We start from the raw sequence: 25359 nt of genomic DNA, 5'->3' as shown, positions 1-25359 counted from the left end.
CTATATTCGTTGCTGAAGTTCGTCACCATTACCTTGGCTTCGCCGTTATAAAGCTTGGCTATGCCTCTTGCGACGCACATCTGACGGTTTAGGAGCAGGTGCTGGTCGCCTTCGATGACACCTTGTAAGTTGTTAGACGCTTTGGTGCCGACGGAAATGATGACGCTCGACAGTGGCGGGATGGTTACCTGCTCTTCTGTCACATTCAAGGCATTGTGAGCGACGTTGCAGTCTGACGCCGTTACATTATCCGTGGACAGCGTGATTGACCTGGATCTTAGGTCGATGACTGCGCCTTGCTGGTCCAGGAAATCCATGCCTAAAATGACGTCTCGCGAGCATTGCTGCAGGACCACAAAATTCACAGAATACGTCTGGCTGTGAATCGTGACTCTTCCCGTGCAGGTTCCAGTCGGTGTTATAAGGTGGCCCCCTGCTGTTCGGATATCCGGTCCTTCCCATGCAGTCTTTACCTTCTTGAGCTTAGCGGCGAAGAGACCACTGATGATAGAGTAGTCGGCACCGGTATCGACTAGGGCGGTGACGCTGTGGCCGTCGATGATCACGTCGAGGTCGGTGGTTCGTCGTCTGGCGTTCCGGTTAGGTCGGGGCGTCGGATCACGGCTGCGTCGCCTTGGTCCGGTGCTGCTATGTCGCGGCCGCGGCGAGGCTTTGTCGTAAAGACTCTGCTCAGGCGGCGTACTGCGACTACGTCGGGAAAGTTCGTGCGTCGTGGTCGTCGTCATCGGCAGCGGCGGCGGAGGAGGATCTTCGGCATTGCGTCGTGCAGCAAGCGCACCTCCATCGGTTGCTGCCTTTAGTTTCCCGGGTAGGGGCTTGGGGATCGGCCCCGGTTAGGGCCGGTGTACTGGCGGCGATCCGGGGAGACGTAGCGGCCAGGCGAAGGTGAACGGGATGGTCGTCGTTGTTGCCACTGCAATCCGGCGATGTAGTCGGCGATGTCGCGAGGTAGCTCACCTGGGCGCGGACGCGGCGCGTTCACGTCGAAGCCACGCAGTCCCATCTCACGGTACTGGCAGTAGCGGTAGGTGTGCCCGGCTTCGCCGCAGTGGTAGCATAGTGGGCGGTGGTTCAGGGTGCGCCAAACGTCAGTTTTCCTCGGTGAGCGCTGGATTACTGGCGAGCGGGAAGGCGTCAGGGGTGGCGGCGGTGGCTGGCGACGAAACTGCGGAGACGTTGGGTCCTGGTGTTGGCGAGGAGCGGCGACAGGTCGTCGTGCAGTAGCGGCGTAGGTCATCGCCTCCGGTTGGGGCTGTGGCCGTTCAGGAACGCTCAGTGAGCGCTGTAGTTCCTCGCGGACTACGTCTTCGAGAGAGGCGACTTGGGGCTGAGACGATGGCAACATGCGGCGCAGCTCTTCACGAACAATAGCGCGTATGGTTTCGCGCAGGTCGTCGGGGCAGAGTCCTCGGACTTCTGCGACGTCTGGCGACATGCGCCAATCGTATTGGCTGGTCCGCATTTCAAGAGTCTTCTCGATGGTGGTAGCCTCGGAGAGGAACTCTTGTACCGTCTTTGGCGGGTTTCTGATCAGTCCGGCGAAGAACTCCTGCTTCACTCCTCGCATAAGCAGGCGAACCTTCTTGTCCCCAGACATGTCGGCGTCGGCGTGGCGGAAAAGTCGCGTCATCTCCTCCGTGAAGATCGTTACGTTTTCGTTGGGGAGCTGCACCCGAGTTTCAAGCAGTGATGCGGCTCTTTCCTTCCGCACGACGCTTGCAAAGGTGCGCAGGAAAGCAACGCGGAAGTCGTCCCAGGTTCGAAGCGTTGACTCGCGGTTCTCGAACCAAGTCCTTGCGGCGTCTTCCAGGTAAAAATACACATGACGCAGCTTGTCGTCCGGGTCCCACTTATTGAGGGCTGCGACGCGGTCGTAAATGTCAAGCCAGTTTTCCGGGTCTTCGTAGGTCGATCCGCGGAAGGTAGGCGGCTCTTTGGGCTGGTTGACGACCACGGTTGCCGAAGACCTTGCTTCCGTCATCGTGGATGCCGGCTTCGTAGCAGCCTTTGCTTTCTTGTCCTTGTCGGGGAGCGGCAGGTATTCGGGCGGTAGTCCTTGTTGTCTTCGGCTCACTCGAACGACCGGGTCGGCGTCGTCCTCTTGGCGGCTTGGGCTTGGCTCACGGCTGGACGGGGGCGTACGGTACATGGACCGAGAAGCACCTCCACCAGATGTCACGAGGTTGTGATACACGCAGCACTTGAGCGGAAGCACGCAGGAGTCAGGGCGGTGTCAGGCGAACTGTTTATTGGGCGAACTTGTGCCCAGCAAAACAGGGCCAAACACAACTCGCAGCAACAGCGGCGTGAACAGTCGTCGGCCGACGGAAAAGAAAAAGACTCCCCAGTGGCGCACTGCGCCGGCTTTTATACACGCGTCGTAACGCGTTCCAGAGTGGCATACAAGATAAACGCGGCCTGCATTGCGCTTAACAGAAAGTGATAGCGGCTTTCTTCGTAAACCAAAAGAACCGCACGTGTCAATATATATTGCAACGCAAATCTTGCGACAAAAAGATTGATGGCAATATGTTGTATTAGTTCCTGAAATATTGAGACCTCATGCTTTCACTCACCTTCACAGCCAACGAATTATTGAACTCGCTAAGGGCGAGTACTTTTGAATCATTTGAAGTAACACCGTACGTGAGTATTGGATAGCCGAGGTTGTTTTCAGGGCCACCTGTGAAATTCGTTTGCTCGCACAGCTGAAACAAATGGGCGATAAAAATTTTCATCAAAAAAACTTTATGTAATTTAGTAAGTGAACCATTAACCCTGAATAATAGAAAATCATAGCCGAATTTTCAGGGGCACTATGAACATAAATAGCGGAAGCAGGTCAAACACACGCTGCAGCCAAAAATGTTCTCTTGTCACGTGATTTCAATCAGTGAACCAATAAATGGTGGCAACAAGCTAGTTTCCACTTCACTATAGTGTTGAAAACGTTCAGCAGCCGCACAGTGAAAGCAAGAAAGCATGCCCACCCGACCACAGGCAACCAATACATCGGGAAACACATGGATTTTACGATCATCCGCGATATATGAAAGTGGGCTATGGCTTCACCTATTGCATATTTTACTGTAGAGGACGCGAGCGTAGCTAGAAATTGGCACAAGGAAGTGAGCAGTACGTCCATGCAGGACAAACAACAACAAACTTTATTTAGTGTTTGTGCAGCCAGTACGGCTCGGTCACGCAACCTCCCACCATTTTCGTGTCCCGCATGCAATGCAATAAGTTTTCACTGAAATGGTGAGAAATGATGTCTGGCTGCTGATGTGTGACCGTGAGGCTACCCCAATTTCAACATTGCGATTGACCTCGATTTCTTTAAGATTTGTGGTTGACGTCCTCTTCCTGTGAACAGATCTGCACTAGCACATCATAAAGCCACGATCACAACAAAGATAATAATTGCTTCAACTATTGATGTGAAGCTCCGATCCGCCACAATAAAAAAGAAGCATTTTATTTGCACTTCTTGAGTGAGAAGAAGGAATTTGAATAAGTTAAAGCGTCAAGCCTAATGTTAATTGTATTTATGTTACGAGAACTAAATCGCAATTTTATCGGCCCGTTCTGTTAGTTTTTCCTGTTAATTCTCAGGGGCAAATTGATTTTGTGTTTCAGCGCAGCCTTTTTATGTGCCCATAGAGTATTTTGTGGATGAGTTTGAGTGCCACCTTGAAAAGCTGTAACATTTGTGTTTTTAATCATTAACAACTAAACGAAGAGTGTTTCCTTAGACGCATTGATAATAAAAACGTTCTGTTCGTGCGTATGAAGTTTCAATGCGTGTTCAATTTTTGCTGCGAGATACCTGAACAAAAAATATCAGTTTCACAGCCAAAGACAGCTCCTCCCAGATGTGTTACGAAATATACACTAGCAAATTCATTTGGCATTACGGTGCCCACAATCCATTGTTACACCGGGTAAAAATAGAATCTAAATACTGATAAATCCCAGACATCCACCGCTCATCGTTGTGCCTTGTGTACGGACACGCATGGCTGTTACACGGTGTCATTGACCTTGAGGTGCCGTTCCTAACGTGCTGCAGGACGGACAGCTCGAACTATAGGCCCATTATTGTCGACGGATTCATGAATGCCATTCGCGGTGACACCGCAAACCAACCATCCAGCTGTAAAGAAGAGAAGCAAAGCTTACCGTGAAACTTCGGCAGAAGGCATTCGAATAAACATCGTACAGTTGTCTTGTACATTTCCGGTTATACATTTTGCTATTTCTTGTGAAAACGGCTATAAATTTCGAAGTATTACTAGGCGAAAGAGTAATCAGTTCAGATAGCTTCCCGCAAGACTTGAATAGATGTATTGCGTTGTTATAAAATGCACTATATTGGAGAAAAATAGGGATGCCAATACAGTGTGGTGATCGTGCTACAGATGAAGATGCATACAATTACTGTGTGCTCCTCTCTATGCGCTCTGATTGTTTGGCATCTACCCGGAAAAGCAAGCGTCGTATTTGTGAAACCGAACCGTAGCGCATACAGGTACATTGCAATCAAGCCTTCACATCAACAGGGTTACCAATAAATTTGGAAAGAACGAGGAATTAGGCAATTAGAAAATTTAGAGCTGATGAATGAAATTCTCAAGTGAGCCAAATCGTAAGTTTTTCGGTTGTTTCAATTTTATATCTCAAAATCACCAAATAAAAAACGAATTTGGCCAAATTTATCTACGACATGCCCTAACTTGAAAACCTTCGAGTGCAAATTTATGAAATGTTGTAGGAAGCCAACATTACAATTAGTTGAGCTATTGAATAAAATTACAAGAAAACACTGCTTCTTAAGTGAGAATGTCCATTTCATCAATTTCAGAATGCACGTACATACGCTTGAGGTTTTCATACACCCACTGCAAACCATCCCAAATGTACGATGCCGACACAACAGTCGAGAAGTGCATTCTTTTGAATGATGAAGAGTCTCACAAGTCTACAGCTAGCGTGTGTGAGCCAGAACGTCCTCTGCGGACCATTGACTTACGACCGAATGAATATACCAAAGTCATGAAGAAACTGGGGGAACCTTAAGCTTCAGCTTTAGGAGTTCAACGCAATAGCGATATCCTGTGCCTAGTTCATCGCCAATATTCGCCAGTATTGCCCAATATTTGTATGGCTGGCATTTCACAATTGTGACTGACCACTATGCTTTGTGTTGTTTATCGTAGCACTCGTAGCATTCGACGCACGCAATCGCCAAGGCGTCCCAAAAATTTCTCTCTGAAGTCTGTCGGGACGCCTTGGCCATTAGGTGTTACGATAGTAAAAGCATGACTAGAGCATCACATATAGGTAGGTTCAGCAACACCAAGATATCGATGCGTTGTCGAGTTTCCTGCTCTCGCCAAGTGCCCAGGTTTCACCCTCCATCCTTTCTTCACCGACCAGCGAAGTGACCAAGTAGATGACTGTTGGCTCGGGAAAGTTTGTTGCCTCAGCAGACCTTTATTGGTCTACAGGTCTCGCCTCACTCCAACATGCCCATACCTACTGTCGTAAAATCACCGACTGGCTCACTTCGTTATCACGTGCTACAAACAGCCACTTGAGACGACAGCTTGCACGTTTCAAGCTTGAAGATGCAACATTAGGTCGGCAAATTTATCATCCTCTCGGTAACCAATGGGTCCCGGCCGTTCCTTATTCACTTGGTCTGCAAGCTTTACAAGCGTTTTATGACGACGCCACAGCTGGCCACTTAGGGTTTTCACGACACGGATGACCGAGTCATGACTCGTTCCTTTTGGCCTGGCCTCCACACTTTTGTCGCCAAGTACGTCGGTTCCTGCGCGTCATACCGGCAGAGAAAATGTACCACGACTCTTCCCGCGGGGTCGTTACAACTGCTGTCGTGCTGGTCCAATCCCTTTGAATTCGTAGGTATATACTTATACGAACCCCTTCCGCTTACGTCCGCTGCTCACCGTTCGATTGTTTCTGCCTTGAACCACCTCGCTCTCTGCACAGAGACGGCAGCTCTTCCGTCTTGTGCTACCTCTGAAGTCACCAGTTTTGTCCTGCACGTGATTATTTTACGCCACATTTGCTTCTTAGTGACCGTGGCATGACATTTATTTCGCATGCCTTTGCTGAAGTTCTCCAGTCTTCTAATACCAGCCACAAGACCCCATCAGCGTATCATCCGCAAGCTTAGTCCAACTAAGCGTTTTCACCGGATTTGTCTTACTTGCTCTCGATGTACGTTGAACCGGATCCCAAAAGTGTGGGTCGCTATTCTTCCTTTCGTCACGGTCGCATGTAATACCACCGTGCGACGCTCGACAAATTACAGCCCGTTTTTCCTAGTGTAAGGCCATCGCCCACTTTTGTTTGCTTGCTTGCTTGTTCCTTTCTTTTGTGGCTCTCACCCACTAAGGGGGGATTGGCCAAGAAGCCGGTAGTTAGTGCAAGTCAATACCTTTAGATTTTCTAGATTGGGGGAATATGATTACTGTGTTTTGACTGTCAAATTAATTTGGCGCAATGTAAAAAAACAAAAATGGGGGGGGAGAAATAATAGAATTTGTTGAATATCTGAGGTGGAATTGTGATATGATATACTCCTGAAAGTTGTCAATGCAGTGTATCAGCTAAAAAATAAGTGGTAGTGGGGCTAGTAAATTCGAGAGCTGATCGCTGACTCAGCAAGGTAATCTTCTTGTCTTATATACAAATTTGCTGAGAGCCCCGCAGATGTTCCTGTCGCTGTGTCACAATGAAGTGGCCCCAAAAGACAAAATATTGGGAGTATTAAGTGATATTCCTAGTTTTTAATAAAATTTCGAAGCAGTTTTTTCTTTGATTTTTGAAACAGTGACATGGGATAAGAAAATGGTCGATATGTTCAGGTTTTTTACAGCTTGAGCACAGAGGGGATGGCACCAGACCAGACCTAGTTTGTGTAGAAATTAAGAGGTGGTACACGGCAACGTAATTTTGTTATCAAGATTTCTAATTTACGCGTGGGACACCATTTATTATTCCATGTGAAGTGCAGGTGCGACAAATCTGGACTCGGTATCATAATTTTTGATGAGTCTTCAAGAAGGGAAAGTTTTCTAAACCTCGCTGCTGTTACATAAGCTGTAGGAGGCATGATTGGCACAATCGGAAGATCAAGAGATGTTCGCGCAAGTGTGTCAGCCATTTCGTTTATAATTATACTACGATGGCCTGGCACCCATATCATTCGCACTAGACGAATGTTTGCTGGGATTAATGATTTAAAGTTTCTAGTACTGCTGATGTCGACGACGATGATAAAAATGAACACACGGAATACGAGTCAGACACTATCACAGCTGTAGAATGAGTTGCAGGAAGTTTACGAATAGCTAGTATAACGGCCATTAATTCCGCTTCAAATATTGGTGTATAATCTGGGAGGCGTAATTAAAATGACCAGAATAATGAGAGAGAAAAAATACCCACACCTGCCTTCTCGCCACTCATAGATGCATCCGTTGCAATTACTATATTAGTACCTAATTGAGACAGGTGTTCTTGTAATAAACCAATCAAATATTTAGAGGGCAAGTGTTTTGGACACCATTTTTTCTACATCTTCTATTTCATCTTCCTCCTTCGCAGAAGAGTTCGCTGTCGTGAAATCACCTGCGCCAGTATTGCTAATAATGAGGACAAGAGGAAAGTCAATATTGATGCGAGACCTAGAATATTTCTGTTCCGCCAAGGTGGCAAAGTCCTTCTGCGGACACCTGTTCGTTCACCTGGGCTCTGCGAAAAATTACTTTATAGATCTTGGTCCATACACCATAAGGGAACGAACATATGACAGCAGCTATCACGTCGCTCCTCTCAGCGTGGCTCCTGATCGTCGTCACCGCAGCACCGAGATCGATCAGGTCTCTCCTCTAAAACCATATATGTATTTGGCGCTCCCACCCTTTATAACTTCCTTACCCCTTTCGCATATGGGGAAAGTAGCCTGCGTGACGACTGTGTACTTCATCAACTTTATCGGTGTCACCAAACTGTTGTAATGATCACCATCGTTTGTCACGTGGGTTGGACAGCTGTTGGTCTCACACGCCGGGTTCGTAATATAACATGGCTATTGCCATGGCGGATGCCATGTCATAAAAGTTACAATGCGACAGTGCAAAAGGGAACTCTGAAAAGAAAAAAAACAAATTGTCTCTTGTATGTGAATTATTCTCGCTGATTCTAAAACTACCACGCTTCGTGGGAAAACACAATTCAGACAAAACAAAACGAGCAAAAAGAAAATTCGTGGGGTGGCACCACTTTGAAGTTCCTGCTCTAATTGGAATGACAGCACAAAGTTTGATGGCATCTATTATGGCCTGCATCGCATCTCATCAGTAAACATGAAGTACATTGTTTTCTGAGAAAGCCAGGCACCTGGCATACGTAGACTCGAGAACTTTTGTGGAGGCTATGTGACCAAAATGCGATGACACTCTAAAATGCGAGACGTTGCGATCGGCAATTTCTTTTAGATATTTTAGACTGAATGTTGCTGTTGAATAACAATCCGAATCAGAACAACCTGGAGTGGTCGAGACTTCATCGAAGTTTTCGAATATTCTTGGGCCCCCGGGAGGATGCTGCAGAACATTCTCTTGAAGCGGGCCAGACTATCGAAGAGGACGAAGTGGAGATAGGCACGCACTAGGAATGGACAGCTTGAACTCCATGCTGAATAAATGGGTCGTCTGCGTCTAACGTATGCGAAACGGGTATTTTGTTACATTGGTGCCGAAACCTGGGAGGAAGGACCTTCGGAGGTGAGATGGAGCGGACTTCACAAATTTCGACCGCAGTCGCAGCCTCGAGGACTTTTGTGAAGCCTCCGTTGGTTGAAGCTGATGTGCGAAGCCAAACCGTTCCCGAGAACCAGATCCTGATATCCACCAGATTGCCGGTCACATGGATTTCCTGAAGAATAAAGAAGCAGCATTGTCGAAGCTCGATGACATCATCCTTGTGACCACAGATGAAGAAATGCTAAATAAACGGGTCGTCTCCGTCTGACGTCTGCGGACCAGTTATGTTGTTACATTTTTGTGCACGAAACTCGGAGACTCCTTGAAGGTCACGACAATGGCGACCGCTGACCATCTTCCGAAAAAGTGCGGCTCGATCAGAGCTGGTATCACCCGAGCCCTAGCAATGTTATCAGACCTGCTGCAGCAACCGGATCTAGACACCTCCCAGATTACCAGCCACATGGATTTCCTGAAGGATAACGAAGCAGCACTTTCGAGGCTCGACGAGGTCATTCTGGCGACAACAGATGAAGAAATCCTCGACCATGAATTAGGAACGGCACAAGAATACAAGAAAATTCTCTACGTGGTGTCACGCGCCAAGTTCTGGCTTCAAGAACGTGAGAGGATGGTCAGTACGCAGGCTCAAGCAACTGAGCCCGGGCCTAGTTACCTCGCATCTTCGAACTCCGCCGACGCAGCAGGCCAGGTGAGAGAGCACCGCCAGCGTTCAGTTCAACTACCGAAGCTACAGATACCGACTTTCAATGATAGACTCCGTGGATGGCAGTCTTTTTGGGACCATTTAGACGATATCATCCTCAACAATACCGAGCTGCCACGCATCAAAAAATTTAAGTACCTCCTCACCTACTTCACCGGGGGTGCGAAGCGAACTGTCGAAGGCATTCGTATAGCGGGTCAAAATTACCACCTTGCAATTAAGACCCTCACAGATCGCTTTGCACGCCAGGATCTCCTTGTGAACGAGCATGTTGACAATCTTCTTGCGCTAAGCCCTGTGAAAAGATCGTCAGACGTTCGAAGGCTTTGTCTCCTACACGATAGTGTGAAGTTACACGTTAGAGCCTTGAAAGGCCTACAAGTTGCGCCCAACCATTACACTGTGATCTTAAATCGTGTCCAAATGCGGTGTCTGCCGGAAGATCTCGCCATTATGTAAAGACAGAAGTCCAAATTCAACTGAGCTTCCAGCATCGCCGAAACGCCCGAAGACCGAACGTGGCTAGCCAAGGATTTATTTATGTTTCTCCGCATTCAAGTGGAAATCCAGGAAAAGGGACGCTTACAGTCTCGTAGTGTGGCGCAAGACGAAGCCAGAACTTACATATCCGAAGAAACGTACGGCACAGAAATCATACCGTCAGCGTTCGCCCTAACGGGTTCTACCTTGCCTGTTAGACTGACGTGCCACCCACTCTGCCACAGCAAGGATCACATGATCGCTGCTTGCAATGCCAACCTATCGGCTGAAGAGAAGCGGGCAAGGCTACAGAACACCAATTGTTGCTTCCGCTGTTGAACATGAAACCACATCGCTAGAATGTGCAGGAAGTCATTCAATCTTAGATGTGGTACCTGCAAGCGGCGCCACCTGACCATTTTCTGCGAGTTATCCCGCCCATCCGAAGATCCACATCCCAACGCATGATCCCGAGCCTTCTCTCAAACACCACCATCAACCACGCGAACGGTCACTACCGCGCAGAGTCATGTTGAGTTCACACGCGTATTGTTAGACAGGTCGAATTTGGGCACAGAGTCTGGAGACCACCGACTTCTCTTGCGGGTACTGCTGAACAGCGGCAGTCAGCGCACTTACATTCGTGCAGACCTGGCAAGGATTCTTCAGTGCTCCGTCGTGAGAAAAGAAGAGCTCTCTCTTCTCATTTTTGGAGAATTCAAGTCACGAAGGTGACTCTGCACCAAGCGTGTCAACGTGCGGCTTCGAAGCCAGTTCGACGATTCAACGGTTACCTTACAAGCGTTGACGATTCCTGAAATTTGCCTTGTCACAAAGCTAACCACTCACCTCCAACATTTTGCACCTACTTCTCGAACGGGAGTACAACGTAGCTGACCACTTTCAACCGAGTACGTGGCAACTGGACGAGATCAGTGTCATCATAGGATCCGACGCCTATTGGAAGGTCACTACCAGCAAAATGGACCGCGTAACTGAAACACTAACAGCAATAGAGACAATGCTTGGCAGGATGGCACATGAACCCTTGTCGTCTGACAGAATCTAGCGCCCGTCTAGCACACTGTTAGTCTTCAGCAACAATCTTCCTGCAACGCACACAGACATATCTTCGATGTGGCGTTCTGTTGCCATCAGGAGCGATAAAGTGTCTTCACGAACCTCAAACAAGCACCACGATCTATCTGTACGGGAGCAAGGTGTCTGGATCTCAGGAAAGAAGTGCCACCAGCCTGACTACGCGGTTGCTAGCGGCAAGACCTTGGAATACGCGGAGCCGCCGAACAAACACGCCGATGCTCGTCAATGCCGTGTGCGACGACGTCGTCAGCGACAGCGTGTCCATGGTGACGCCATACTTGAACAACTCGTCTCAGACCAGCCACCTTTTAGGCAACCACGACGACAGGCATCGTATCTTCATAATTCTGCATGCCCAGCACGTCAGCCTAATGCACCTCAAGAACATGCACCCTCCGTCCCATCAGCATCGGTTCCGGAGACAGCAAGGGGTGCGACAGCCACGAATTGACGGCCGTAGTGCACAGGCACTCCCGGTAGCAAAACAAGTGCATTTCAACACGATCGGCGTTCTCGGTGAGTACAATTCTCTTTGGCCACCCTGGGATGAGTTTGAATAATAATCCGGTTCAGAACAACCTGGAGTGGTCGAGACTTCATAGAAGTGTGCTAGTCATTTTGGGGCCCCTGAGAGGATGTTGCAGAATATTCTCTTGGAGCGGGCCAGACTATCAAAGAGGACGAAGGGGAGATAGGCACGCGCTAGAAATGGACAGCTTGGGCTCCATGCTAAATAAACGGGTCGTCTGCGTCTAACGCCTTCGAACCAGGTATTATGTTACAGTTGCTTTCTTAGGTTCCTAATAAAATATATTGTCGTAATATCAATAGCGCTATAGTTTATATGGCCACGGGGTCGTGACATTCACGAAGACAGCAAACTATAACGAAGATGACACTGTGTGGCCGAACTTGTAGTCGATGTACAGAAAGTCACTGGCACAGATTGAGGGGAGCAGAGCGTCAGCCGTCGATCAACCGACAAGCGGCGAAGCGCGTCGGCACTTAAACATTTGCCATTGAATATTGAATACACCCGTCTTATCACTAGCCGTCACGCAAGCACTGAAACAACGTCGACTGTTCGCGTCTTGCGCGCGATATTAACAGAATCTTCTACAATAATCCGGAACCTTCTCTAACAGGGAAGTGTATGTAGTACTGAGCATTTCCGAGAGATTGATATGTCAGGTTTAACGTCCCAAAGCTACCATACGATTATGCGAGACGCCATAGTGAAGTGCTCCGGAAATTTCGACGACGTGGGTACTTTAACGTGCCCCCAAATCTTAGCACACGGGTCTACAACACTTTTGCCTCCATCGGAAATGCAGCCGCCACAGCTGGGATTCAATCCCATGACCTGCGGGTCAGCAGCCGAGTACCTTAGCCACTAGACCACTGTAGCGGGGTTTCCCGACAGACGTTGTGGGCGACAACCCATTGCAACAAAAGATAATATAAGAAATGAGTGTTGTGATAATATAGCTGCTAAGTCTAAAGTAATTTATCAATGTACTTACTATTCTGTTGATCCTACAAAGAATATTGCGATGCTTAGTGGCACATTTAACACCTCGAGCAGCTCTTTCATGCAGGAATGACAAAGTAAGCTGAGAAGGTGGCTTATACATGAAACAAGAAAACTTACCAGACCAATTAACTGCGTGTTAAATGTCGTTATCACACTCGGAGGGCGGCAACACAGCGTACCTTGGAAGCACTCCATCCCGTCGAAATTATGTAAACATATATATCTGCTAAGAATGTGCTGGAACGAAAAAAAAACGGCGATTATAATTAAGTGCATGGACGGCATATACTTTTGATCTAGCTTTACTGGCATCACCAAGCAAGCGTAGCGGATGTACGCTCAGACACATGCCAGAATACGTCAACAGTTCGTGTACTTGAGAAGTAGAATTAATACACAATAAGTATCGATTATGTAGGCAATGAGTAGAGAGAGATGTTATTTCACATGCGCTTTCAGAATAGTGGTTCACCGGAACTAAATGAGAAAAAACAACATATGATTAGCCGTCATGTGTGCCTTATTAGGAAATGTCTTGTATTGCACTTACCTCGTCAAGTCATTCAAACTAAGAGCCACGTGTGTTTCGTCGCGCTGTAGAAGGCATTCTGAATTAACAGATTCAATTGTTTGGGGCAATGTACATGCTGCATGGGTATGTTTTCCACATTTTGAAAAAGCCCGTGAAATATAAGTGGAAGCCACACGGTTTGCTCTTGCAGCGCTGCACTGCAGTGCCATAAATCATGCTTCGAGGGAAATAGCCTTCTTCACGGACCACGACGAAATACGCGGCCACATCTCTGGCCATTTCCTTAGGAGCTCGTCTGCATTTCTTAAGGGTATTCCCATATACATGTAATGAAATCGGGCAAATATACTCATCCTCACATGGAAAACTCAGAACCGTGGAAGCGACCCTGCTACGAAGTTTACAAATGAACACTCGCACTAATCGATTGATTGATATGTAGAGTTCAACGTCAAAAAACTACCACATGAATATGAGAGACGCTGTAGTGGAGGACTCTGGAAATTTCTACCATGGGGTTATTTAACGTGAACTCAAATCTGAGCACATGGGCCTACAGCATTTTCACCTGCACCGAAAATGCAGCTGCCGCAGCCGGGATTCTATACCACGACCTGAGGGTAAGCAGCCGAGTACCTTAGCCACTAGACCACCACGGCGGGGCCACTCACGAAAGTTTGCTCAGTCTGCACCTATTTTATCGGCCGGGGCGTAGAGACATAAGTTTGTGGTTTGGAGCAATCACCAATACAAGTTTTGCACCACACGAGAGCATGTTGTGCATAGAGAAGAGGACGACACAAATGATAAAAACAACGAATGAGAAGTCCTGCTTTCTGTTGTGGTGCAGCAAACAAAGCTTCGACTGGGAGTGGGCTAGTATTCTAAAATCTTGAATAACAAAACGAAAAGAGTTCTATTTCATTCGGCACTTGAATTGAATAGCACATATTCGAAATACCAAATATTTTTCGAATATTTTTGAACACTGCCAGAAAATAAATTGCAGAAAAAATCAGACTTAAGAACAGCGATCATACTTGTCTTGTTTTCATCATACAATTGCCCAGAGGCATGCAGTCTATACACTTACGGCGCAACAAGTGTCATATTGTTCACACGATGGACGCGTCTTGTTTAACACTGCCATGTCACTGAAGCAACAGTGTCAGTGGCGAACTATCTTCACTATTGAACTTATACGAATGTTAACTCATGAAAATCATTTGATATTCAATTATCAATTTTTATCTAAAGCTATTGACAAAGTACAACCTTGAATACTGTAGATAGGGAGTTCACCAAGACGACCGAAAAATCCCAATCACCAAGCCATTCAATTTATGGAGCAGTTATTTCGGTTTCTCGTTTTTTTGGTGTTTTGAAAGTAAATCATTGGAGGTAGTATGTTCGAAGCGACTGCTTTAGCAGACTTTTTCACCAATGGGTATGCAACTCCTCGCCAGGCTTAACTTCTCCACGTTGAGATGCACTCTATAAAAAGGAAGAGGACAAAAAGCAGGGCACTTGAGATTACTTACTTGGCCACGTCGGTGAAGTATCTTTTGACTTTTTACAAAATTGTGACAGTAGTCGTATGATCCGATGGCGAGAACCGTCTTGGCGTTGCGGTCCACCCCATGCATCTCCTTCATTAATTTCTGAAAGCACAAGAAGATGGGAAGTGAAGCAGGGTGTTCTATTTGAGACGAGGCCTCAAATAAAACAAAAAAATTGAGGCTATAGAAGGTCTACGGGTGATTGTTTGTAGCATTTTAACGTGATTGCGTTGGAGAGCTAGTTACAGAATAAAATCTGGCATCGGTGTCATTGGTTGTGAGCAAAAAAAAAACATCATGTTGTGCGTGACCGACAAATTGAGAAAGATATAAATAAAAAATGAATAAACCTTCTGGGTCAGAGTGGGGAAAGAACCCGGGTCGTTTGTGTGGCAAGCCGCTAATCTTCCAGACAGCCCCCATTCTGCTAGTGAATGCAGCGAAAATAACTTTTGCTCGGAAAAGCAATTAAAGTGACTTGCATGCTTACAAACACACGCATTTTGTCTACATGATTTGCAATACAACGTGAAATACTATAGTATATTGCGTAATACAACGATATATTGCAAATGGGTTTCAGAAAATATGATTATCATATAAAATTGATAGTTCAAATCCGGGCTGCCACTACATAAGGCACATACATTACTGCACCTACTCCCTTAAGACCACGTAGTGGGTGTATGGCAAGTTCGAAAAGAATTACGCGCAATAATGTTTTCTAGCACTGACTATAGGGACATGATATTGCTTAAGCGTTGAACTCCTAAAGCTGAAGCCTAAGAGTCTTCCAAATTTTAACTGTATTGTAGCAACTACAATATAGACCGAACAAAATAGTAAGATGGACACAACGACAGCTTTGCGGTGGTATTGACCCAAGTTGCGACAAGGGAAGAACGCGTTGGATGCTCTACTGACTGAGCTACAGACCCGGTATGAACGTATGTGCAGACATGGAAGCCTTGGTCAGCGTAATGGAGGAAGAAAAAGAAAAGAGGTAGCATTACGTAACACGAGTGAAGCGAAGTGAAGCCCACCAAGTCAGCCTAACATGTGATCAAAACGTGAGAACATCGACTACGCTCTCGTAAAATAGAACGATTTTTTAATGAATAGTAGTGGTTGCCTCTTTTGTATGCTCCTGAATTTCCACCAGCAATTAAACTTTTATGTTGTTAACACACAGTGAGCACTCATTTGTCCCGAAAATTCACACTATGTTTGAAGTTATGCAACGAAGTAACTACCTTCAAAATATTAGACAAATATTACGCAAAAATTTCCTTCATTTTTGATACCACTGTAATATGGGATGATGGTTTTGCTTGACTTAAATTAAAACGCAACTGCGATGGCACCTAACCTTCCTAACGTCATGCTACTTTGCGCAGCCGAAACAGTAATAAAGATTATCCGAGGTAAATCTATTGAAGAAAGGCTTCAGTTAGGAAAACCACGTCAAGCCAGTTTTTCTCTGGTAGGCCATCGAGGCACATCTATGCATAAATCTGCAAGACTTAGGCTACAGTGCTTCGAACACCAAATGCCTGTTCTGCACGATCGATGCGGTGATTTACTGCACGGAAAATTGTTGGCAGCACGTTTAGGGTAGAAAAATTAAGGCAATGTGTTGCGGAGCTACTGCCGGCCCCTAAGCAAAGGCCCCATTCAAATCAACGCCTATCACACGCACCTTAATGACAGGTTTCGAGGACATTATTGTAGAGCTGAATTCACTTTGAAGCTCAAGCACGGTGAGGAGGCCATAATGTCTTATGCCTTGCCTACGAAGTTCGTCCAGTTCACCTGTGGCGTCGTCCGAATCGGCTGCCGTAACGTTCCTGCATGAGAAGTTTGCACTGCAATCACTAATAACTTTTATAGATGCCTACTCAACACAATGAGTTTTTTTAAGTAGATGTTTTAAAAAGAATGTCCTAGTGTGTCATATGTCCGTGATAAACTATCACTCAACAGCGTTCTTTGACACAGTGCTAGCAATGACGGCAGGCTTACTCATGTACTATACTTGATGTGGACAGTGGAAATTTTAATTTCAGTGGCCCTGCCAGAATTCTCACAACGATCTGAGGTCGCGATTCTTCCTATGAAGTTTAATACAGTGCTAAGACTGTCATAATATTACCGCAGCAGGCTGGTCAGTAGCCCCGCCGCGGTGGTCTAGGGGCTAAGGTACTCGGCTGCTGACCCGCAGGTCGCAGGTTCGAATCCCGGCTGTGGCGACTGCATTTCCGATGGAGGCGGAAATGTTGTAGGCCCGTGTGCTTATATTTGGGTGCACGTTAAAGAACCCCAGGTGGTCGAAATTTCCGGAGCCCTCCACTACGGCGTCTCTCATAATCATGTGGTGGTTTTGAGACGTTAAACCCCACATATAAATCGAGGCTGGTCAATGGAAACAGTGCATGAAATCAACACATTTTTTTTATAATAGGGAAGGTTCTCACTGCAGAGGCCACAAATTAGAACTGTATGTAGCAGAAGCCTTCCAATCTACTCCCATGCAATATATCGTTCGCCTCTCCGCTAGCCAGAAATGAGGAAAAAAAGAAATCACAGTACTTACTGAATACAAGTACAGGGCTTACATACCAGAATGAATTCTCATGCGAGAAGTTTTTTCAAGAGAAAGATTCAATGAATTATACGGATAGACATACTAAGTTATGCAATTGCTGCATATTGGTAGAATAAACACCAAAGTCGCGCACTTTACGGTAAAATCCTGCATTCTTTTGCAGGGCCTGGAATAACAACAGTGTTCTAAAAATGTACTGGTTCAATAAGGGCAATTTCCTATAAGTTTGATGCGGTATGCAAGCCAACTAGTCAATAGAAGAAATGCGTGGTGAGTCGAACTTTTCAAAAAATTGTATCTTGAAAAGATTTCTTAATTAGCATACATATATTCCAGGTATTCATTTAGATTTTCCGCACAGTGCAATGATGCCTGAAAAAGCCTAAATTATTGTTTTACATACTTCAATATAAAGCGATCGCAATTGAAGCTGAAGTACTGAGGAATAAAAAAAATTTTAATTCGGCTTGGGGGTGTTCACACTAGGTTATGCATGAGATTTTTACACTTGTCCACCAAATTTCAGACGCGTGTGTGAACTGTAGTATATAAGAAAACTATCATCCTGTTAATTATATGATACCGTTGCAATGAACAAATGAATAAATGTTTAGGCCAGATTAAGAAACGACAGCTTCACAGGTCAGAAGAAATGTCATCTGGTCATGATAACCAAAAAAGTCAATCAGAGACGCCGAGTAAATTCATCACGGGAGTCTTGTTCACCATGAACGAGAAATCACGGCGAAGTTGAAAAATATTTCTACTTTCCTCTAATTAGTGTATTCTTTTCGACAAAATAAAAAAACGTCTTGAATCTGAAAGGAGCATCATTGATAATAAAGAAACCGAAGTAAACAAGTTTGTGCTTACATGACATTACTGCAATATCATTATCATCACATTATCACCAGTAAGTAATTGTTGCTGTCCTTAAATTCGTAATAAAAACTAATAAAACTAATAAAGCCAGTGACTGCTTATACAAAGCAGTATATTTCTAGCTCAAAAACGTGGAAGTTACAAATGTAACTAACACACAATGGTGAGTAATCGAAATGGCGAGCTGAGCCCTTTGGTAAATGTCAGCAGACAAAACACCAGTGTTAACCGCGGAGATAAGTGCGGCAGAACGGTGATGACAAGGTTCGGGTTCCTTTATATTCAAATATTTTTTGTCGGTTACTATTACTGCGTAAGTGCACCTCTGCGGCAACTACAAGTTCGACATTCTGACGTTAACATTATACTGTATCAATAGCGAAGTGGCTATATGTGCAGCATAGTGTAGTTTTACTAGCTTTATAAATCATAACCAAATATTATCTTTTTAGGCGTTATACTACTTCTTGATGTTTTCTAAAACCGTATATGGATGAAATGAGTGCATTGCGTATTTTGCTCCTCCGACAGTATATAAACTTCAATAAGGCGCTCTGAAGAGTCGTCAGGCTGCGAGAAGGACTTCAAAAACGACTGCCTGGGCGTGGGTGAAGTTGTCTTTCCGCACGCAATCGACAGCTCCCTGCTCTCACAAAAGGCGCGCGAAGCCTTGCATCGTTACGAAAGGAGTTATTGTTTATGCATTTATTCACCACTACTACGTCGTTATAGAATCCTGCATTACGCCCAGCAAATATTACGAAGCTCGAAGCCTGATTCACTAAATAAATAAATAAATAAATAAATAAATAAATAAATAAATAAGTAGGCAAATAATAAATAAATGAATTTGGCATTCATACAGCAAGATATAAGCACGAGGACAACAACAAAACGCTCCTACTCAGCGGCTTGAAAAAGTTCCTTGCCAGAATTCTTGACAGCCACAAAACTACCTAGCATGCATCTAAACATCTCTAATTGTGCATTTTTACTTTTCCAGTCCTCATATTTGACTGAGAAGTTAACATATATAAACATATACATTCAAATAAATTCGTGAAAAGTATGAAGTACGTGGTTTCTTTGCGAAAACAAAAGGAAAAAAATCATAATACAGTGCATAAGAGAAGCGATGAAAAGGTAGAATAATGGAAATGCACAAAAATATTTGCACCAATGAGAGGTACAGAATATATATACGCAATGAAGATCATTATGTGTCATATATGAACATCCCAAATATGCTGATATGAATCTGAATAGTCTGTATATTTAAACTACAAAAAAAAGATCTGAAACGCTTCTATACCAGGAACGGGCAAATTGGTATAAACAACGTAACGCTCACTACTGCTTTGATCGTAAGTACTCAACCACATGCCATTTTACTGCAAATACTTTTCATATTCATTGAGCAAGCGTTGCACACGGTATGATAGGCTGCTCATTCCATATTTCGTGCGTGAAAAAGATATGAGGGATTTGGCTGTCGTTTTTTTTTTTTTTTTTTTGTTGTATGAGATGAGTTTAGGCAAAGTCAGGTTGCATAACGACAAAAACCATGGTTGTTGCATCAAAAGAACTGTTGCCATTTTATAGCGATGTTAAGATTATGGAATTTTTAAAATTGCAGATCGTTAGGGTGGAAAATAATTCTCCAGTATGGGTTTCATACTGAGCATTTGCAACATGGTGAATTGTTTTTATCTGAAGCACCTGAAGCTGTGTAAATTGACTTTTGTAGGGTCACTTCATACTGAGTGACTATACGCTATGTTTGGAAAAATATTGTGTTATAAATAACACATTTAACGCTGCGCGGTGAAATATTCGCATTGCACACAGACGGTCGCGCCACGTAGCGGCCGGCGAGAGCAAAATCTCAGAGATAATCAGTTGAGGAGTGCAGCCAGGCGGGGTTCTCGTTTCTTACCAACTTTCATGCACGCGATGGCAAAAAAATCTAAAAGCAACAGGATTTGTTGCGTGCCTCAGTGCACGAACAGAGCGGTGAAGGATGAGATAAGCCTTCATTCGTTTCTGATAAACATGCGACTCAAGAAGGAGTGGGTGGTGAAGCTCCGTATAGGCAAGCCTGGGGCGTCGAAAATGAAGGTTTGCAGCGCACATTTTGTCACAGAAGACTTCTTCTGGAGCAGCATTGGTAAGACAAATGCTAATTGTTGACATTTGTTACGAAAGCATAAAGATTACGCTCTTACGATATTGTTTCATGCACGCAATGGCAAAAAAATCGAAAAGCAAGAGGATTTGTTGCGTGCGTCACTGCACAAACAGAGCGGTGAAGGATGAGAAGTGTGAAGGATGAGAAACACTTGATTGTTGCTTTTGGAGAGTTAGGAAGCTAGTGCATGGGCGTCTGTCGCCCGCATATAATGAAGGGATTGTTAATTTCCGCATTCTGTCGGTCTTTTTAACAGACCGTAATGCGCGACTGCACTTTGAGATGTCTTTCCTCGCGGGCTCTTTCATTCCGATCAGGGCCAATCCGGATCAGATTTCGTAATCAACACTGACCGCTGTTACACGGCAAAAAACTGTCCGGATCATGTTTGGTGCAGACGTCAACGAAACCGTGATCATATCAATCCGAATCACACTTATTCGCAAGTGGCATTGTAGAGACGATTGATCTGAACCGAGCCCGATGCAAATCGGCCCTGATCGCGAGAAAAATTTCCTTGTGACACAGGCTTTGCTTTTTAGCGCGTTAGCTTTGCGACTGGTTTTTTAAGTCTCAGTAGTGTGCATTAACAATCTGGTTTAATCAACAAAACATTTTAGTTTTTTATTCCACCAATGGCCGATGCATTGTTATGAATGCAGAGTTACGTAAAATAATTGGCTACCATGCATGCATTGAATGCTTATTTAACAGTAAGGTATTCGAAATGTGCTGTTCTGTAATGTACTAAATTAGATTGTTCTTGTGGCAAATGACATTGCAGGATTTCATTTCAATCCTCATTTTATGTAGATCCCAAATCGTGGGCGCGTAATTGAAGACGACTGAAGAAGACTGTTGTGCCTTCGCGGAGCTTGCCCATAAGAACACATAAAAAAGAAGACCTGGCAAGGATTCAGGAAGCAACAGCGCGAGATGCCCATGACTCTGGTAGACATGAGCATAGTATGTTTGTTATTATTAACATTTTTTATGACACGCCACACAGGGCGTACAACAAAGAAACTTTGGAAGGCTGTGGAATCGACCATTGATTGATTGATTGATATGTGGGGTTTAACGTCCCAAAACCGCCATATGATTATGAGAGACGCCGTAGTGGAGGGCTCCGGGAATTTCGACCACCTGGGGGTCTTTAACATGCACCCAAATCTGAGCACATGGGCCTACAACTATTCCGCCTCCATCGGAAGTGCAGCCACTGCAGCCGGGATTCGATCCCGCGACCTGCGGGTCAGTAGCCGAGTACCTTAGCCACTAGACCACCGCGGCGGGGCGGAATCGACCATAAGTGGGTCGCACTGTGGTATATTATTTATTAGTCGGCATTTGTTCTGCTAGATTAGAAAAGATAGTAAGCCCGTAGATAGTCACATTTGAACGTTTTTTTCAGCGCGCGAACACAGCTAAAAAGGGACAGGACAGGGTCCACGAGGCTGAAGAGTTTACGACACTTCTTTTGTTTAGCTGCTGTGCGATCGTTCCCGAGAAGTTGTACTTGCAGGGCTTGACGGTACAGGCGAGCCTGCCAAAGCCGTTCCGAGCGTAGAATCTTGGATACTCTTAAACCATTGCCAACAGAGGGAGTGAGGCCACCAAACAATGCGTTGATTCGGAAAGTATCTTTAGCCGGATGCAATACGCCAGAGAGCATGTGCAGCAAACCACCACACTGATTAAACTGACAAGAACAGCTTGTAGAGGAGGAGATATAGATGCCCGATGTACTAGAAATGTAACTAAAATGTAAGACAGTCAGTTTTAAGAAAATAGTCAGTTGTGTAATGTCAAACCAATTCAATTCTGTTCTGGAAGTGCTGCAAGCTATTTAAGCACTTCTGGCTGTCAACGATCTCTACACTATTCATAGGCAAAGGTTTCATCTCTCCTAGATTTGTTAGGATTCTAATTTCTTCTGCAACTACCATGATGTTGCAGACACTGCAAAACAACGCTAAACGACATTAAGGCTACCACTGAATTGTGCGACATGGATCTGCTAAGAATGCACACAACGAAACTCGTAAAAAGTGTCATAAGTGCATGACACCAATATTAGCCATTTGTTGAAACGTGCACTCACCACTTCGAGAAACAAACGCACAAAAAAGACACACACAGAGCGCGTTTTTGTGTCTTGGTTTGTCCTTATATAGAGTTAACACTGCCTTTGTGTCTCTGTCTTTTGTAATGAGTCTGTATGTTGCAATCATATTTGAAAGAAACTTGAAAGTGCCCAAGTCTTTCAAAAAATGCAACAGCTGGCTGCAGAAATGCATGGTTGACGAACCGTAAACGAGCCAGACTGATTGGCAGGCAAAACTTATCGCTCTGACTATTTGACGTGAAAGAGCTGCTGTGCAGTTTCGAGTGCATGTTGTAAAAAGTCTGCAGCAAAAAAAAAAAACTAAAGAGGCATAGAATGTGGCTTGTGACATTGTCCAAACGGCATTTTCTCGTGCTCCAGCTCAAGCAGTGAATAAATGACAGGACAGAAAGGGAGAGCTTTCAGTTACACTCCTTTAGTCTCCAACAATTAGCTTCTTTGCAGTCATTTTAGGTGGTCACAAGATGTATTAATGCCAGACGTATGTCAGCAAAACATAAGGAGCTCACTCACGCTCGGCAAATATAATTTGCTCTTAAGGCTCATTCGGCCTCAGGCTTACAAAACAATTTCTCAATCGAACTCAAATTGGCTAAATTACTTACCCCGACTCACTCATACACAGACTCGCCACTTCGAGTTTGAGCGAGTTCACTTGTGAGTTCGCCAACCTTTGATGCCAGATAATAACTTGAAATTCAGGACGCAACAGGGCTAATTTAAAGCGTTACTCACATGGCTAGACAAGATCACTGAAAGCAAGAATAAAAACGTGCTGCTCAGTAGAGCTGCTTGCACTCATCTGGGGCTAGACAATGTAAACCAATCTACAACTATTCAAAGTATACCCATGTCGTGCTATGGCCAAGATAAAGCAGTTTTCAATCACTCTTTAATATAAACTGCCTCAGGCTTGCATGTTCAACATATCGTAAGTACACTCTGAGCTGTCGCTGTGTTTGTATACTCTTTTTAATGCAGAATGTTTACGGATTCTTTCATTTTACTTTTGTGCAGGATCAGCTTCTCAAAAAACATGTTGGGAGCCTGCTCAACCTGTGCGTGTGTCACCTTGTGAAGAGAACCCCGATGAAGCCCTTTGTGATATAAAGGCTCAATCATATGCTGTAATATGTAGTGCTATGGTAGTTGTATGCATCCAGGGTGAACGTTTGGAAACTAAAATAAGGATTTATACTAACCAGAGACAACAACGTTATGTCAATAGCTTGAAGCACGTATCACTCAAAGCATTGTTACGCCCTCTGGCAACTTTTTTACCACCATAAGCCGTACACTGATGTAACCTTCAATATTTGCACGATTAATAGCTGGCAGGACGACAGCGGAGCATTAAGTGAGCAGCACGAGCTAGTATGCAAGGTATGCACAGGGTAAAATTACAAAACGGCTCAAGGAATGCAAATCAACTTGTGCACTATCATCGAATATAAAGTGAAAACTTCTACTGATTTTAGAGACGCTTCAAGAAAAAAATACGCCACATTTAACCTATTGCAATTATTCATACTCTTGTTTCAAAATAGGGTTGTTGCAGCATGTACCTTAAACTTTCTCATATTTTCCTCCGTAGTCGAAAATCTCAACATGCCACTTTTTCACAGATACAATGAGTCCAGCAGCCGACAAGATAAACAGGGAGTCAAAGGCCAGAACACTGATACAGTCGAACCCATTTATAAGAGACACTAATGTAAAAAACAATAGGATATAAGAGACACTTGTGTGCGTACATTTATATAGGGGTTCATAGGAAAATGTTTACGTGGTGCCCTGCTCATAAGAGACATCTCATGTACATGACAAGAATTGCCTCCCGGTTTATGCCTCTTGTAAAATGGTTCAACCGTATGCACAAATTGATATAAACAGTATAAGATCATGGCATCACACTATGGCACGCATCATAAGTCGTTAGGCACCAGGTATACAAGTGATGCTATGAAGCATTGAAAAACAATTACAAAGCCGAACGAGCTATGTAATTGATTTTTATAGCAATTAATCCAAAACAAGCTAAATCAATTTGACGTCATTTCTTCTAAGAATGAGAAGATTCTCAGCACTTTTGCATTGGCTTGAATCTGTCTTTATGGGAAATCTTTCTTGCGTGCAGGTACAAGAGCAGGGCCAGGAAACTGCATCACATCCATGTGCTAATGGTGCAACTGCTACAGCTGTATCAACAGTGGAGGTTGCAGAAGCCCTTCTTCAGCTTTTGCAGTGCATGAAGGATGTACCAGACATCATGTGCACACGAGACAAAGGCATCCAGGTCGATGTAGACTGCGTTATAAGGAAGCAGTTCAGACTTGTAGATATGCTGACATCAGATAATACTGTGCTTGCTTTTACTGGTGTGTCGTCAATGACTTTGCTTGTAGCCATTAGTAATGAAGTGAGCAGGATTGAAGACATAGTAGCTGAAGTGTCTACTTTTGAACGAGTCATTCTCGTTCTTGTGCGATTGAAAACTTGCTTACCATTTGTGTGTATGGCACCACTATTTTCTGTGAACCGCACAATCATCTCTCGCCACTTCTACAGCACAGGGTGTAACCTTGAAGCGGTACTGAAAAGTGCAATTCCATGGCCAAACAAACAAGAAATTGCAAGCAATCTGCCTGAATGCTTTGAAGAATATAGAGGTACGTATTTTGCTAGACTGCACAGAGGTTGCAGTAGAAAAATCGCACTGTGCTTCTTGTAGAATTTCAACATACTCTCATTACAAAGGTACACACAAAGGAAATCTTCTTGTTGGCGTCTAACCTGCTGGC

The 25359-nt window shown here is 44.7% G+C and overlaps 1 protein-coding gene across 1 annotated transcript in view; it reads right to left on the bottom strand.

The window, feature by feature from the left end:
• Positions 1-25359, bottom strand: part of LOC142769238 (uncharacterized) — a 55817-nt gene that overhangs the window by 5509 nt on the left and 24949 nt on the right. The window contains exons 3-6 of the mRNA XM_075872308.1: positions 16455-16602; positions 14738-14857; positions 12782-12901; positions 2598-2729 (exon numbers count right to left, since the gene is read on the bottom strand). Of these exons, the coding sequence (XP_075728423.1) occupies positions 2598-2729; positions 12782-12901; positions 14738-14857; positions 16455-16478 (396 nt within the window). The 5' untranslated portion in view covers positions 16479-16602. The remainder of the gene's footprint in view (positions 1-2597; positions 2730-12781; positions 12902-14737; positions 14858-16454; positions 16603-25359) is intronic.

Source organism: Rhipicephalus microplus, chromosome 8 (assembly GCF_043290135.1).
Source record: "Rhipicephalus microplus isolate Deutch F79 chromosome 8, USDA_Rmic, whole genome shotgun sequence".
Classification (NCBI taxonomy): Eukaryota; Metazoa; Arthropoda; class Arachnida; order Ixodida; family Ixodidae; genus Rhipicephalus; species Rhipicephalus microplus.
The sequence above is the reverse complement of the archived record's forward strand: the minus strand, read 5'-3'. Positions and strand labels throughout refer to the sequence as shown.